Source organism: Neopelma chrysocephalum, unplaced genomic scaffold (assembly GCF_003984885.1).
Source record: "Neopelma chrysocephalum unplaced genomic scaffold, ASM398488v2 Primary Assembly neopelma1_96472, whole genome shotgun sequence".
NCBI lineage: Eukaryota > Metazoa > Chordata > Aves > Passeriformes > Pipridae > Neopelma > Neopelma chrysocephalum.
In genome coordinates, this window is record NW_020925118.1 from 265,621 (window position 1) to 283,210 (window position 17,590).

The 17,590-nt window shown below is 39.5% G+C and overlaps 1 protein-coding gene across 1 annotated transcript in view; it reads left to right on the forward strand.

The window, feature by feature from the left end:
* RAD23B (RAD23 homolog B, nucleotide excision repair protein) overlaps nt 1-7,829 on the forward strand; it is a 42,114-nt gene extending 34,285 nt beyond the window's left edge. The window contains exons 7-10 of the mRNA XM_027708689.1: nt 1,525-1,648; nt 2,784-2,911; nt 3,320-3,496; nt 4,992-7,829. Of these exons, the coding sequence (XP_027564490.1) occupies nt 1,525-1,648; nt 2,784-2,911; nt 3,320-3,496; nt 4,992-5,105 (543 nt within the window). The 3' untranslated portion in view covers nt 5,106-7,829. The remainder of the gene's footprint in view (nt 1-1,524; nt 1,649-2,783; nt 2,912-3,319; nt 3,497-4,991) is intronic.
* The last annotated feature ends 9,761 nt before the right edge of the window (nt 7,830-17,590 follow it).

Here is a 17,590-nt window from a genome sequence, read left to right on the forward strand (position 1 = left end):
CTAATGGAGTTTTAGAGGGATTGATATGAAATGGGGTAGTAGGGTTGTAATAGCATAATGCTACAGGGTAAGAGATATAATATAGCTACATTAAAATCTACATTCACTACACATCTACTTCTAAAAATCTATAAAAGTTTAAAAATCAAAAAAAAGCTCTGAGGCATCACTTGACAAACCTCTTTGTTGTATGGTTAAACTGAAGTTTTGTAATATTTCCATCTACCCCATTCCTTATGTTTTGTGATTCCCAAACTGAAGGATGGCCGCCTTTTGGGTAACTTCTCTGGGCTTCTTGTCATACAAGATTCTTTCTTGGTGTCTCTCCCTTGCCAAGCTGTCTGAGTTTCCAGGATTCGGGGAGGAAGACTGAAAGGACAAATTTGGTGCAGGAGTTCAGTGACAGTGAGGAAGGCAAGGTTAGGGTAGGAAGTCTGAAGGATTCCCATGCAGGAGTAAGGTAGTAGGGTAAGGTGTGTCTTGTATAACCCACATTCTAGTTCACTATGATTGTTCTTTTTAACTTTGTCCATTTCATCCCCCTGAGCAATCAGTTCCTATATAAAGTTGTTTGCACATGGAATATAAACAAAAAGCAAGTAAAATTTTGTTGGGTTTTTTTTAACTGCTAACACTTGATGACATGGGACCCCTGGTGGCCTAGTGGTTAGCATGCAGGACTCTCACTGCTGCGACCCAGGTTCGATTCCTCGGTCCCCCGGGCAGATGGAGCCCGTTAGCCCTGTGAGGCCATCCATCTATGAGAAGGTCACTCTAAACAAACCTGCGTCCTGAGGACCTCACTGCCATTGTCCAAGCTTGCTTGGCCCCGGCAGATGAACCTTAGGATTAAAGGGTGGGCTCAGTTCAGCGCAGGCTGTGTCTCACCTAAAAAAATCCATTGCGCAGGCTGGAAAAGTAAAAGACCTTTCCCAAAATGTTCGTTCGCGAAGACTGGCCATTACCTTTACCTTACTTGATGACATAAAGACCTTTTCACCTTTAAGATACAGTAAAGGATGGTTTTGCGTTGGGGAAAGAGGTCCCAGGAGCAGCGTTCTTACATCTCTTTGCAGTTTCTTCCCAGATTGTATGGCATTGATAATCTCAGTTAGCATTGTGTACTGCAATTCTGTTGCTGTGTTGTAACTTCTTTTGCATAACACTATAACATATCGTAACTATATTTAGGTTAACTTTTTCACTCATATCAAATATCTTGGAGCAGAATTCAAAGCAAGTACTTTTTATGGAGTAAAACATGTTTTTAAACTCATGCAGTGAATGCTTTACTACCTTGCTGTACAAACCACACATTTTTCTCATCAAAAAATGAAATTGCTCTTTTCACAGTGTTCTTTGTTCAATTGTAAATGCATACCTATCACAGCATCTTGCTTTGTATTTGCAGTGAAAGCATTAAAGGGTTTTTTGTCCCCTTCATTCTGGAAAGCACATATTACATGCGGTTGAAATAAATATCTTGTAGCATTCTGTAGGTAATTGTGTGAACTGTGGCTTTAGGGTATACCTGGAGATAATCAGGCTGTGGCTGAACCGCCTCAAACACCAAGCAGTGGTGCCTCTCAGTCTTCAGCAGTGGCAGCAGCAGTAGCAACTATACCAACGACTACTAGCTCATTAGGAGGTAAGAAAGGTTATGTTTGAGAGGATGTGATAAAAACATTGCGCTTAATCAGTCTCTTCTTCAGTCAGTTTTAAGTTCCTGGTGCTTGTGAACTGATCAAATGGAGCTGGGTAAGAGCTGCAGCATGGAAATTCCAAGTGTGGTACTTCCTTGGAACATGCAGTTTGATATATGTTGATACATCTGCAGTGAGGTTTCAAAAAATGCAGTGAACTCACACAACTCCTTTGATTCAGTATTCTGAATTTAAGTGTAAGTCCACAAATGTGGGTGGGGTTGTGTTTTCTCACATAAACTCTGGCTTTCTGCTCTGTGGATAACTGGGCGCTGTCATCCATGGCTGTACATAAGTACATACTTATGTATCTACCTCTTGGAAGCTGGAATATCAAGGGAGAAACCTGCAATTAGGTCATGAAGTGTAGCTTTTACGAGACTTGTAAATGACCTGGGACTCCTCACGCAGCACATGGACAGTGGTTGGTGCCTGCTGAAGAGAACTCTGTCTTAAAGGGAGATAAATACATGAAAGGAGCATTATGAAGGGGAAGGGAAGGTCTGTTTTAGGCTGTGGCAGAGATGGAGTTCAAGATACAAGCTTTGATAAGAAGCCAGAGCGTTAACTATACAGATTGTAGTGAGAGGCACACATGACATAATTCATAAAGAGGTAACGGGGGATGGGATGTTTCAGAGTGGTTCAGACACAGTTCAAGGCAGTAAATAATATAGGTTGTATGGGAAGGAAAGACTCCCTTAAGTCAGAACTGACCCACTGCAGGAGATAGGGAGCTCTGTTGTAGATGCAGAGATAAGGCAGTAGACTGGGTAGATGTCTCTGAATGAGGTTATTCAGAGATGAGACAAAGAGAAAAATGCTGGAAGTAAAAGACACAAGGCTGTTGGATCTTAAAATTGGGTGGAAAGAAAATGCATTGTTTAACCTTAGTGTAAAGAATTCTTGCTTAAACTAGAGTAAGTCAGTGTGAGGAAGCAAGCTTTTCTGTCCTTCAGTGAGGAGTGTATTGTCCACTTTCAAGTCCTATTTCTATCTAAAATTGCAGTGCAGGTATGTATTTTATTAAGATTCTTAGTAACTTCATAAAAAAACATGTTACCTCTTTTGATTTTTCAGGACATCCCCTTGAGTTTTTACGAAATCAGCCTCAGTTCCAGCAGATGAGACAAATTATCCAGCAAAATCCTTCTCTGCTACCGGCATTGCTGCAGCAGATTGGACGGGAAAACCCTCAACTACTGCAGGTGAAACTAAAAAGAAGAAAATAATGCTTGCTAATTCTGATTTAGCTTTACAAGAGAGGCATATGTTGATGTTACCTGGGATAATGTGTTACTGGCAGTTACAACATCTTGTTGTTGGCTTTTCAGCAGTTGTTGCTGTACAGAACACATTTTCTATGACAGAAATGAGTCTGAGACTTTTACTAAGAGGGTGCACTGGGGGTCAGGAGGAGGAAATGATCACTGCAGTTGAACTGAAACATGAAATTGTGTTTCTTATGGTTAGATGTAATGATTTTTCTCGATGCACTTTTTACACATTCCTTTGACTACTTGCTTCCCTGAAAACATTTTTACTTGTCTGTTGGCAGGCTTAAACATGAGTTATTTAAATATATGTGTTTTCTTTTATTGTTCCATGCATCACAGCAAATAAGCCAGCACCAGGAACACTTTATTCATATGCTGAACGAGCCAGTTCTAGAGTCTCGCCAAGGCTTAAGTGGGAGTGATGATGGTGCCAGCACTGGAGAAGTAGCAGATGCTGGAAATGGTCATATGAACTACATTCAAGTAACACCACAGGAAAAAGAAGCTATAGAAAGGGTGAGCCTTTCTTCTTTGAAGTGTTTCTTGGCTGTTGGTGTAGGGTGTTGACTCCAGTGCATGCTTAAGACATAACTTAAACTTTGCTTATACTGAGCAGTTCTGCTTCATATTTGGTATTTTTATACTTGGTATTTCATAGCTGTTGTAGTCCTGTTTCAAACTACATCTCTTCCTGCTTTATAGCAATTAAGTCTAAAATGTCTTAAATCTGCCTTACTGGGAAGATGCAGAGCCTTTTAAGTGATCAGAGACTCTTTGTGGTAATTAATGACTGAATGGTTTTCCCTCAGGAACGGGAACTCAGGCAGTAATTCCTTTTGCAAAAGCCTCAGCCATTGGTGTTCTAGATCATGCTGTGATAGGTGTCCAGGTGCAAAGATCTGTCTGCATGAGCACTGTTTTCAAAGTGCTTGGATAGTAAGAAGGCTCATAGATAGGTAGATTAGTTCAAGTCAAAACTTCACTCATGTATTTGTCTGTCCATGGGAATTATTTAATTATAGCTTTCTAAAAACAACAGGTAAACATGTCTATAAAAATGCACTTGGGGATGGTATATTGCATCATAACTACTGTGTGTAACACTGATTAAATATGGCTTTATATAGATGGCAACACCACTGAGATCTTTTTCTTAGGACAAAACCCAGCAGAGACCTATACACTTCTTCCACTTACTGTGAAACACACCTCAGAATTTTAGGAACCTAGTATTGCAGCTGATGCAGTCATGCTGTTTGTGGCAGAAATAAAATCTAAGAATGGTTGGCGAGGGATAATAGGATACAGTTTCTCACAGTTTTTGGTCTGCCCTATATGTGAAATGCAGGTGGTATAAGGATTTTAAGAAAAATCTTCAGATAGTTGCATGTACTTGCCTTTGGCTAAAATAAGGTTTCATTTGCTGACTGCCTTTAAGTGCAGGCTAAACCCATTCCCCTTGGCACAGTAATAACTTCTGCCCTGGTGTTCTCATGCCCTGCTGTCACTGTGTCCCAGACATTAATTAGTTACTTGGCTTCTGAAAAACAGATTGCTCTCAACTTATTTCTGTTGGCTGTAGTGTATAGTCAATATTTTTTTAAAATGTGAAAATCCAGTATAAACAACTGAAAGTATGGCTTAATGTGATGTCTTGAACTGTCTACTAGAGATCCCAGCCTGGAAGCTTTTTCTGCATCAGTGCCATGTGCTTTTACTTCCTGACATTACTGTGACCCAGGTCTGTTTTAGTGACTTACTATGTCACTAAAGAAGTGTCATGTCTTATGGTCCTTCATTAGACTCACTCATCATTTTTTCAAGTGAGAATTCTGTTTATTCAAGGCAGAGGCAACACCTTATTTTTGCTCACTAGAGGCTGCATTGGCCTAGGTAGCAATGTAGTTTTCAAGAAGGCAGTAATTGCTTGAATGACACCTCAAGACAACTAAACATACAAAGAAGCTTAATATAAAAAAATGTACTTTCTAAATGTGTTTCTTTTCTTCAGTTAAAGGCATTAGGGTTCCCTGAAGGACTTGTGATACAGGCATATTTTGCTTGTGAGAAGAACGAAAACTTGGCTGCCAACTTTCTTCTACAACAGAACTTCGACGAGGATTGAGAGAACTTATTTCTATTTCACACCTCACACCAGTGCATTACACTAACTTTGTTCACTGGATTGTCTGGGATACTTGGGCTTATATTCATAATGCTTGGTGTAATGGTAATAGGGGGTGGGTGGAAGGGAGAACATAGGAAACAAAGCAAAGGAAGCAACAAGTATGTCTGCTTTAAATTAGCAGATGCAGAAAATCGCACAGTGTAAAAATAAAAACCAAACCAAAAATCAGCTTCTGCAGATAATTAGTTCCTTCTGTAAACTGTAGCTTAACTTTTTCTAGATTTTTCACTCTTATTGTACTAGTTCCAGACATGTAGTGTAATGCACTGCTTCATGTTCATTTCCACTTAGCACTGGTATTGGAAGTAGATTGTGCTACGTAGATCCTGCAGTCTGTATTTCATGGCAACACTGGGGAGCAGCTTTGTGAAATCTTAGAAGATCTGAGCATGTATAATCCTGAATGCCAAATAAGGATATTTGGAGTTCTCTTTTCAGCTGTTTGAAAGTAGTGCAAGAAGCACAGTATTTTTGTCTAATGCTGAGTTAAAACAGTGTTGGCTTTTTTCCCAAATGAAAACCCATTTCAGTAAAAAGTGTCTTGATTACTGAGAAACTCTGCCCCCTTCTTTGTCCCTCTCAAATGATCTGAGAAGCTGTATACATACAGATAAAATTATTATCCTGTTTACATATTTTCTTTTTGGGAAAAAATATAAATATCTAATTACTGTTCTCTCTATGTTGCAGTAAAAGTTTTAAAACTAATAGATTGCATGTTTGGTTTTGTTATATGCACTCTAGTGAATTGAATATTCTTTTTCTGCAAGCAAACCAATTACAAGCTTCATTTTTGTCTGCTGCAATGAGACTTTATCAAATCAAATTTCACTGTCACAACTTTGTTGAACCAGCTTTTACAGTACAGCTATAAATGTTCTGTTGCTCTTGAGTAGATTGTAATGTTCCAGCTATTTCTGTTAAGTAAGGACTTTTGGGGATTTATTCACTTTATAAGGAAGAGAAGTCCATAACTTGAGATACCAAGTGAACTATCAGTTTATTCCAACCCAAAACAATCGGCACTCAAACCTTTCTATTGAAAATAAGCTCTGGTTATAGTTTTGAATCTCACTTCTAGGCACCTACTTGTCATTTATTTTGTTTAGTCATAAAGTGTTAACAATCTTTTTTTTTAATGCACATTTCCTTTTAGAGATAGTTTTGCCCATTATTGCAATACTAGGAATGAAATGAAATGCTAATGTAATCTGAAGATGTTACGTGCAACATTTCCTGAACACAGCTTGGGGATAGTTTGATTTTTCTACTGTTGCAGTCCAGTTAGCTGGATTACAAATTTACCTCTACAAATAACCAGGAAAATCTTATTACTGGTACAGCACTGAATTCCTGTACCACTAATGATATTAATGATTTAGTGGTACAACTAAAAAATTATTTTCTGCTTAGGTTGTCTATCAGTGGATTAACTACCTAACTACTACTTAAGCTCAAAGTACAAATCAAGTGTCTTGGAAAAAAAGGAGTGAAAAAGACTGAAACACTTTTATTTTATTTCTTCATTGATTGGCTATAGTCTGTAAAAATATTACCTGCACAAAACAATTAAATGCATTAAAGTCTTTTGCTCTTTTTCCCTATTCCTTATTTCTATTTTCATCTGTGATATTTTTCCAGATAGTGTGTATTATTCAGATTTTATTCTTCTAAAATTTCATAGGTGTATGTCATCTAAATTATCAGTAACACAACTCAAATCTATCAGTAGGAGATGTGATACTGCTAAATAGAGAATAAGTCTTTCATAATGTGTTCGTTTTAGAGAAGTTAACGTCAATGCCTGAGACAGCCAGTAGACTTCATCTAAATAAGATTCTCAGTTTGTATACTGACTGAGATGCATTTTGATTTAACACTGCAGGCCAAAAGGGGCTGTTATCTGTAAAAGGATTAGCTGTCAGGTACTTGAAAAAATGCCAAATTGATACAAGGACTTCTTGAATGTACTTTACTATATAGCTAATACCTAACTGAGACAAAAGCTTTTAGTCTGTGGGAGTCTTCTGCATTGATGAAACTGCTATCAGAAGTAACCATTCTTTCTTTAGGAGGGTGGAGAGTAAAGCAAGAATGTCTGGGTGTTTCAGTCTGCTCCCTCCAATTTTGATTTCTGAAATGTTTACTTATTGTAAGTGTATTTGAATTGAAGTCTGTTGAGCTTGTTCTTTGTTAAAAAAAAAAAAAAGCTTTATTCATGTGTAACTTTGTATGCTGAGTGACTGAGAGGGTTTATGGCTGCTCTGTTTGAAGCCTTACTAGTAATGCTGTTCCCATTTTTCCAGCAGTGAAACAGTGTTTTTGTGACTTCTGATGAACAACAGGTATCTGACCTTAACTTGCTAGCAAAACCTGTTACCTGTCCAATAGCAGGATACTTGCCAGGGAGAACCGTGTGTCTCTCTTTGTAGTTGCTGCCAAAAGGGAAGAATACATGGAAATCACGTGGTGTTGAGAAGGTGTGACCTGAGCAAGCTTTCTGGGTATGTTGTGCCTCGCTTTCTTACCAAGTACTACCGGGAGCTGTCTGCACAGAGTGCTTTTCCAGCTTCTTTGCTGCAGACCCTCTTAGGGATTTGGGGATCAGTTTCCTCAGGGCTTTCTGAACAGTAGCTAAGAAAATAAAGTATTTCTTCCTAAGTTTTGGTATTGGAGTCCTTACCTTTGTTGTAAAATTTCTGAATATCTGCTTAGTCAAAAGCTATTTATGATGCACTTTTAATTGGGATTAAAAAATTACTCTGAAGTCATACTAATTCTGTAGTTGTCTATTCTTAAGTCCTCTATGCACATTTTAATGCTGTGGTTCATTGACCTTGTTAAGGGTCATCTGATGAATCCAGCTACAGCTCAAGCAGTTTGAATGATTACTCTTACCCCACACTAACAGAACTTTTTTGAAGGCAAACTGTGACTCTCATTTTGAAACATCAGATTGAGCATGCATTCATTCAAGAATGCATGAATGAATGAAACTGAGACACACAGTCCTCAAATAATATGCACAGACCTCACACCTGGATATTTCATTTGGTTTTACAGATATTTGGAGGCATCCACATTAATGTTTAAATTTTTATTCTCTGATTTCTCTTAAGTCCAGCTCATTGTACAAAACTAACCCAGAACTTCTGCACTTGAAAATACTCTGTGGGTCAATGGAAACAATATGGCATGAGTTGAGAGAACATCTTTGTCAGTTACATTTTTAGTTTTTCCTTGCCTAATTTGGGTTGCCAACAGTGTTCTACACACTCTCTTCTGAAAACATTATTTTGAACCTACAGCTATGTGATTATGAAGCCAGAAGTTACAAAATTTTGTGACTTCACTGATCTATCCAGAAAAGTAGGCTTATTTCATCTGTGATTAAATGATGTATGGGAATAATTTAATTACCCAATTACCACAAAATACATGATGGATCAGCATTGCTGCAGGCTGTAGCTGATGTTGCTGACTTCTAATGGTCAAGTGCCAGTGCTGTATTTATATATTTATTTATAGAAGATGCAACCTGTGAGGGGGAGAACAGGACGTGAAACTTCTTGGTTCTGGTCAGCATTTAACTTCTTTCCATCATCCTCATAGTGACAAATAGTGGCTAGGCAAGAGAAATAAATATTAAGAACACACCCAATTTAACTCAGTTCTAATCAAAGCACATTTTATGAAGACACTGGCATCTGTGGTGTTTCCTAGTACAGTGGAATTAATAAAGACACACACACGTATTCTTCAGTAATGGTAATAGTCTAGAAAAGGAGTAGTAGACTGAAGATACTTACCTCCATCCCTTTGCTTTGGCATTTTCCTTTGTGAGCTCTTACAAAGCAGTATCTGCCTTATACTTTCACTTCCTGAAAGTCTAGTACTAAAAATAGCATTTAATGTGTTTTGTTTTGTGTGTACTTATGCAGTTTGTCCCTGGAGACCTAGAGTGCAAAGTTTCTTTCAAAACAGTTGTCTGTTTTTATATGGCTCAACACACTAATGCAAATACTCCGTGGTGCTCAGGGCAAGGAGCAACATCCTTGAAATTCTTGTTGCCTGAGATAAGAGATTTTAGATGTGACAGACTAGGAGTAACCAGATATTCCAGCAAGCAGTGATTTGCCATCAGAGGGGAAAGGTTGGTTGCTGTCCTTGTAATGTGAAGCATTTGACTTCAAATATGCAGCAGCCAACGATGAGAAAATAAGGCAACGTCTCCCAAGTGTCTGTATTTGTAGAATTGGTCAAAGTCTTGTACAATCAGACACATTTTTAATTATATCTTTGAATTAAGCATTCTTCTTCCCACCCCTTTGTCATTACCCTAAATCTTTGTTTTCTTTCCTTTCATTATTGGAGAAAGTATGCAAGCTGCAAAGGGAGTGATATCAGCCTCTGTTAGAAGATGGGAGAAAACGATTTCAGAATAGAAAAAGGAATAGGAAATGGTCTGTCTTCGAGGTGAGATGTGAAATAGGACAATGAAGTGCTGAACACCTAGGATAGAGATCACTTCTGTAGAGAGGCTGAAGTGAGGAGTCCACACCTGGAAGAGGCAGCAGTGTGTGCGAAAGGGCATGCCTGGAAGAGTTAGAAGTGCGTTAAAGGAATGGATGGTGTGACAGGACCAAATGGAGTCAGCTAATGTTCATTAGCTGTTGGGACTTTATATGTACAAATATGGGTTAGGTTGATAGAGAATTTGGGAGCAGAACTAACATTTATATTTAAGGAGACTTCAGAGAAATTATCAGGGTTTTTTTCAGCCAGTAGCTTTTTGTGTAGTGCTTTGCTTCTAAAACCAGCTCTGAGAGAGGTGACAAAGAGGTTATAAAACAATGAGGGCAGTGAAAAGAAACAAACTAGTTTGTAGCTTTGCAGATACCTGACAGACAGTATGTAGTCTGGGGCAGTCCATCTGCACTGAGGTGCTCCTGCTTAAAGGTGGAGAAAAAAAAGTAATTTGATTTTTATTTCTAGTTACATTTCCATTGTTAAGACCTGATATGCTTTTGAGTCTCTTGAGGAGCCTTTGTTGCTTAAAGTGAGAGGAATGGCTGATCCTCCTAAAGTGTGCATTTCATAGTAGCACTGCTGCTTGCTTCCTCTGCCTCCATGTAAAATATCAAATTTCCCTTTGGGAAAGGGCAGGATTATGCAGTACATTACTGGAACACTGCTGCAGAGTTCATTTGGACAACTGTTTCTGATGGTATTATGCCTCTTGGAGTGTGAATGTGATTCATGGTCCATGAGTGTGTGTCTTGAACTGTAAACTGTGTCCTGTGGAAAGCTTCCACAAAAACTGGGAATACTCAATCTCAGAAGAGCAGCAAGGTTAAGATGAGAAGCTATTAGAATATATTAAAAATGAGTGTAAATAACAAATCTGCATAAATAACATGTATAACATAACTATAAATAACAAATCAACAGCTATTTTTTGTTCAGCTGCAGTAAGAAATTAAATTGTTACTAAATGAGTACATAGCTATATTGTGTTTCACATTTCACGGACTTTGCAGTAACTGCCTCACTGCTACACAAATATAAAGGAAACAGAATACACAAAAGGCCGTTTTCTACATCTGGTTAAGTGTCCATTCAGTGCCTATGTTGCCTTTGAAATCTGTGGCAAATTGTCGTTCCTAAAGCACTGAACCTCAGTTTGCCATGAACAAGAGTTGATTTTGCTTACATGCAGGACAGCAGGATGGAGAGCTTGATATTGCTGAAATCAACTGTTTGCTGTAACCATCTGCGGGAGAGGTATTTAAATTTGGTACACTGCTGTGGCAGGAGGAGCCTGGTGATCCAAATACAGAATTCCCTTTGCTTCAAAGCTGTTGGAAAGGATCTGTTGCTCTGCAAGGTTATTAAACTGCCAACTTTGTCACTTGTGAATTGTATATCCTACCCTGCTTAAAGGGAAGGCTAATTGAAAGCTAAGAATGCAAGTGAGGAGCAGGGAGAAGTCACTGATGAGGTGGTAAGACCTTGGCCTGTTTTTGGGAACAGTCACATTACTTAAGCATTCTTAAGCAAAGTGAGGCTGGATTTGAAGTCGTTCATTTGATGCAGCGTATCTGTTGATGCTGTCAGGCAGCATACACAAAGTGGCGTTTTTAGAGGGAGAAATACCCTGTTGCCAGGCAGGGTGGCAAGAAAAATAGGTTTACTAATGGGGCTGCTTCTAGTGCATCTTCTCTGTATTTAGATTTTGAAATTGAGAACACTGATGCTGCAGTTTTGTTTCATGTCTGCACTGCTTGAGATTGTGGTGTCTTTAGAATGCTGTGTTATGCTTTAATAGGTGCTATCATGCTGTAATAATACCTTTTGTGTGCCTTACAGCTCAGTGATCAGGCCTGTGCCTACATTTGCATGATTATGGTTTGTGGGTGGAGAAGCTGCAAACCTGTCATCAGATTACTCATTCCAGCTGAAAAAATTCTCTCTATGTAGCTGTCACATCATCTTCATGGCTTGCATGGAACAATTAGTGTTATTTTGCAAGTGACAGGATTTTTGTCCCTCTTCTTCTCCTCGGGAGTTTTGCTTTATGGTAAGTGTGCTGGTTTTGGCTGGGATAGAGTTAATTTTCCTCACAGTGAGAAAATTACAGTATGGGGCTATAATTTGGATTTTTGCTGAAAGCAGTGCTGATAATAACGTAGTGAAGTTTTAGTTATTGCTAAGCAGGGCTTGCACAGCACAAAGGCCTTTTCTGCTCCTCACAACAAGGGGGCTGAGGGTGCCAAAAGAGATGGGAGAGGTCACAGCCAGGACAGCTGATCCCAACTGACCAGAGGGATATTCCAGACCATATGGCATCAGGCTCAGCATATAAAGTTGGGGGAAGATGAAGGGAGAGGGGGAGGCGTTAGGAATAATGTAATTTTGTCTTCCCGAGTCACCACTACATGTGATGGAGCCCAGCTTTCCTGGGGATGGCCGAACACCTGCCTGCCCATGGGAAGTGGAAACGAATTCCTTGTTTTGCTTTGCTTGTGTGCAGGGCTTTTGCTGTCCCTATTAAACTGTCTTTCCTGAACCCACAAATTTTCTACAGTTTCTACAATTTGCCAGTCTGGTTTTCTCCCCCATTCCGCTGCGGAGGGAGTCAGTGAGCAGCTTTGTAGGGCTTAGTTGCTGGCTGGGGCTAAACTGTGGAAGTGAGAAGAAACACGTAATTTAGAACACTGAGACAAAATAAGTTTTCTATAGGCTTCTCTTTTACTAGATTCTGCTATTATCCAGCCCTGTGTGTTTCTAGACACTCCTGTGCTCTGAAAAGTGCTGCAATTTTTTCTTTGGTAGAAACAGTAGCAGGGTCATCATTATGCAATGGCTTTAACCAGGTGGAAGTATAGGTTGCTTAGTTTTAATCCTGCTCTCCCTTCACCTCCGACCCCAGCCACTGTGTTGGTTGTCCTCATGTTTTAACACTCAGATTTTGTAATTGTGAATAGGACTACACTTGGGAGATGAAGAATGAACAGTTCAGCTGTCAAATTAAATTAGCACCTACAGAAGTGTAGATAAGAGATCACACAAAGCTGACCAGGTATCTTGTATGGTTGGCTTACAGGGTGACTGGGAAAGGGGGGAAAGGGGCAAAGTGATTCATTCTGTGTTTGTGGCAAGAGAAGGTGAAATGTTTGCCATGTTTTCTGTGGAGCTCTGTTGGGACTGTAGCATTGGAAAGTCTCAGGTTAGAGAGCCTAACAACATGTAAATGAGGTGTCTGAAGAAGGTAGATTTCCGAAGAAACCTTGAGGGTTTTTATAGGCATACAAAAGTATATGTGACTTGCAGTAACAGGGTAGATTTAAGTTGCTATTTCTACTCAAAATTGTGTTACTTCTGTCATGCAGAGTGTGACCTCACAGTGCCAGATTGTATGCCTCTTTCTGAATGGAGACTGTTATCCCAAATCAGAAGGCAAATAAAACTTCAGAGAGCTTCACAGGAGAGGTGGGAAACACAGGCATTTGGCTTTGTCTAAGAGAAGAGACTACAGTTTGGTCCTTGCTTAATCAGAGTGGTCCATTCATCAGATCTGAGCAGTTTAAATATATTAACGACTAGCAATTTCACTCAGAAAAAGTAGTGACTATGAAGGAAATAGGATGAGGGCTTTGGAAATATTAGCCATTCTGATACATTTTAGAACCAACTGTAAGTCTTATTTATGCCCTTTATTCTAAGATCCTCTGATGTGTTATTTTTAACTTTTCAGCTTTAAAAGACCTGGAAGGAAACTTTCCATGCTTAGTGTCTGCCTGTGACTTCCCCCCCCAACAATGTTTCAGATAATAACCAATTCTGCTCTTTTAGAAAACAGAATTGGGGGTAAGGAGAAGGCATTATTTTTTCAAATTTCAAATTCTTTTCACTAAGCAGACGCACTATATATCTAGATGTTATTGGATGTGGTTTCTTTTTTTTCCCACCTGTGTGTGTGGTCAGGAAGAAGAAAAATTATGAGGGGGTTTTTTTAGGGGTTTTGGGGTGCTTTTTGGTTTTGGTTGGTTTTGATTGTGTTTGGAGTTTTTTTGTTCTTGGCTGCTGTGATAAGTTTGAGCATGAGCAATCTATAGGCTTGACATTTGGACAGGACCAATGGAAAGTAGGAGAGCACAGGAGGTCAGACTTTGGCTAAAAGAAGCAGAGTTTTTGAGCTACTTGGGCCTAAACCAAAAGCAAATGAAAATATATTGTGCTGCTTTACAAGTCTGTAAAACTTGAGGTCTCTGTTGATGGCATTTTTATTGATTTTATTTTTCCTTCACTTTTTGCTTATGTATCATTTTGAGATGTTCCATTTCTGTTTGGCAGCAGTTTATAGGCCTGCTTGCAGATAACTGCAGATCACAGGGTTATGAATCACCAGGCTGTGGTACTTTATAGTCTTGAACTTCTGAGAATCTGAAGCATCATGTTCTGTGCTATCAGCAAATACCTGTGAAGGCCACTAACAGAGTTTCTGTCTTCTTATTCTCAGTGCTGTTGAAGGCTAATGTCCTGTAGGAGTTATAAACTGCTGCTTTAGATGAAGTGGAATGGCTGTGTGGTTTTGACCACCATCTGTGAGAGAAGAAGGGGTAGGATTTCCTATGGGCATCCCAAACTTCATGATCAGGTTGGCAGATGGATGCACTGCTCACACAGAATCAGTTCAGGTTTCAGGATCACTTGTGTCCAGGCTTATTTGAGTAATGGTGGTCATTGTTATTAATGAAATAAGATTTGAGTTAAATGTTTAAACAGGCTGTGCTGCCTCCATCTTGGGGAGATTTCCAAGTCCAGACTGGTTGAAGGTGTGAGCATTCAGGTATGATCCTGTGGCTTATCCTATTTTGAGCAGAAGGTTGGCCTAAAGATCTCCATAGGTCCCTGACTGATCTAGGTCCTCAATTTTAATTATTTTTGTCATGCAACCTTACCATTCTGGTGGGGATTTATTTTCTATGAAGGCTTAGCCTCAATTTCCATTTCCTGTCCTTCCTTTTTTTTGGGAGGAGCGGGGAGGGTTTGTTTGGTTTTGAGGTTGTTTTTTTTAAGTGTACAGGCTGCCTAAACAACATTTGAATACTGAATTCTGCCACCTGATTCATCCTGTGTCTCTTCATATTTTCAGCAGACCTATGGAAATCAACAAAGCAATCTTAGCTGACACTGTTAGTTCTTTAAAAGATTAATCAGTGATGTCAACCCAAGTTAAATTAGGCTTAAGTTTATTTCTTTCTTAGGTTGTGATGTGTGAAGATAAGAAGTTGCAGAATCTAGTAGAGTTAGCTCTGACCATACCATAAATTGGGAAGAAGGATTTTTCAATGTCATATAATATAAATGCCCTGTATTATTTATTGTAAAAATGTCTGGCCTCCTCTACTGGTATGGAAGCAATATTAGTTTATTTTCGAAAACACTGCTTCCACAGTGAGCCTTATTTACCACCTCTACTCCTCCAGATAATAGTATATATTGGTGCTTGTGAAAAATTTCCAAGAGGCAAAAGTCCTTCCAAAAGACCTTAATTGTGTGGCTTTTTTTTTAAACAGGTCATACAGATGAAAAAGAATATAGATTTTTTAAAAGTGTAGACTGAATAGAAAATGTCACTAGAAAGCCCTTACTATTTTCAGATCAACCACACAGCTCAGTGATCTTGTTCACTCTGCCTAAGCTGGGAAGAAGTGAGTAGAATAAATCATAAATACAGATTTCAGTGACCTGGACTCCTTGACTTGCCTTGAAGAGAAAACCAGCTGGTCCCTTGGGTGAGTTGTTAGACGGTGGAAGAAATTGCACAGTGAAGTCCCTGGAGGCTGTGACAGGGAGCACTTAAAAATCATGTGCCGAGATGTGTTCTGCTGGGAGAAACAAGAAATTCTTTCACAGTGTGCCAGTGTGTTGGGTTTTCCAGCTATTCCAGTGGGCATGCAACAAAGGATATGCACAAACCAATGTGCATCTTCTATTCTTGATTTGTATCTAGCTGGATGCTATTTCTTTTGATGTTCTCTGGCTCTGGGACTGTCATGGTGGATCACTAGGATGGGTTCATTTACTTTGTTGGGATATCTTTACTGGGATATCTTTTAAGTTCAACTGGTTACATTGCTGATTAAGGGGAAAGTGACACAGTGGCATTTCTAGACGAGTTATTTCTTTATATGGAAAGGGAGGATGTTAGGGAGAGGTGGAAATCTCTCCTCCTGCTTGTAACAGCTGGTACTGAAAATTTAGGAGCAAAACTAGTCTTTCACCAATTTCAGCTGCAGTGACTATTTCTATCACATTTTCTCAGGTTTTTATGCTTTAGAACTTACACATTCTATCTGTCTGAAATGAAAAATGAGGGTCTTGTTACCCTGAATCAGTCTGTCAGTCCAGGAGGTGTAAAGAAGCATAACTGTTTATCAGGACTACAAGGTCAAGGAGCCAGAAGGTCAAGGCTTCCTTTCATCTGTGAAAGTAATGCATTTACTTCTTGGGAGATGCTTGCTAAAATGTCCCCTAATCCTTCAAGGTTGAGCTGCTTTGGTCTCCATGCCACGAAAGCACTTTGTTCAATGATAAATGACAATATGAAAAGGAATGTCCACATGGAAGCTTCTCTGAGGATTTGCCATCTGATAATCTCTGAATAATTAGGAGCATTTCAGGGGTGGGAGTAGGAATTCCTGTTCTGGAATGACAAGGCAGGAGTCAGCACCAAATGAGGTATCATAACTATCTGTCTGCTATTTCACTTCAAAGGAGTCCCTCATTATCAGTTCTGAAATTACCAGGCACCTTTCTATTGAGAAAACAGGGATAGAAGAAAGCATTTCCATCTCAAGCCTGTCTCTCTCCTAATGCACAGTCCAAGCCTGCAAAATCTTGAGCTCATTCAGAGCACTGAAAATGTCTTGACAAACCAATAGACAGAACTTACTGCAGTGAATGTAGAAATATTCAGGCCAAGAGAGCACTCTGCTGTGTCCCTGAATTAAGGTCTGTGTTTTGACTACCTGCTTACCCAGCATCTGTCCAAATTTCAGCTTGAGCAGGCTGAGGAAGAGGCAGTAACACAGAAACAAGCCACACACTGGATGGGTGCTTGCTCAGTGCAAACAGTAGAACCATCACTGAGCAGACTGTGTCATATTGGACAGTGTTCTCTGACATAAAAACAGGTAGTGATGGTGCTGCTGTTTGTGGGGCTGTGAAGGGCTCCAGACACGCTCTGACAGTACAGGAATATACCTTTCACACCGTTAGGTTACTCCTATTGATGCCAATCTGAAAGCCTGACAGTGATCTTGCCTGCTCTGTGGACTTTCATACACTATAAAGCAGTGGCTTGTTTGCATGGTGCCTGTTTTCTGCACAGCTCTTTGATTGTATTAGCAAATTAAGAAACCACTTTCCCTTTTTCAACCCTGGACCCAGTGTTGGAGAAATTAGTCTGGCAATAAACAGAGGCTCTGTGGTGACTCGAAGGTGTAACTGATGTAAAGAGGCAAGAAGGAAGTTTTTCTCAACCTCCCTGCCCAAAATAACCCAGGTGTACTCCAAATCACCTCTCTGTTGCATTGCGGTCTTGCCTTATGAAAAAAATAGTGGTGCCTGCATAAAAATGAAACTATGACTCACATCAGTTGATCCATGACAGTGTAAAGGACATTGTTGTGTTAGAGGTCCTCTTGTCACTGCAAGTCTCCTGTGATCAAAATGGAAATCTTGCTCACATGATGAACAAGCTGCTTCTCCGCCTGAAAAAGGGAGGATTACCTGTGTAATACCAAGCCAAATGGGGCTTTTTGTGAGACACTTGAATTGAACATCTCAGCTTGAAGTAAGTTTGAGAATTATATTCCATACAAAGTAGAGGGCTTTCAGTGCCCAAATCACAG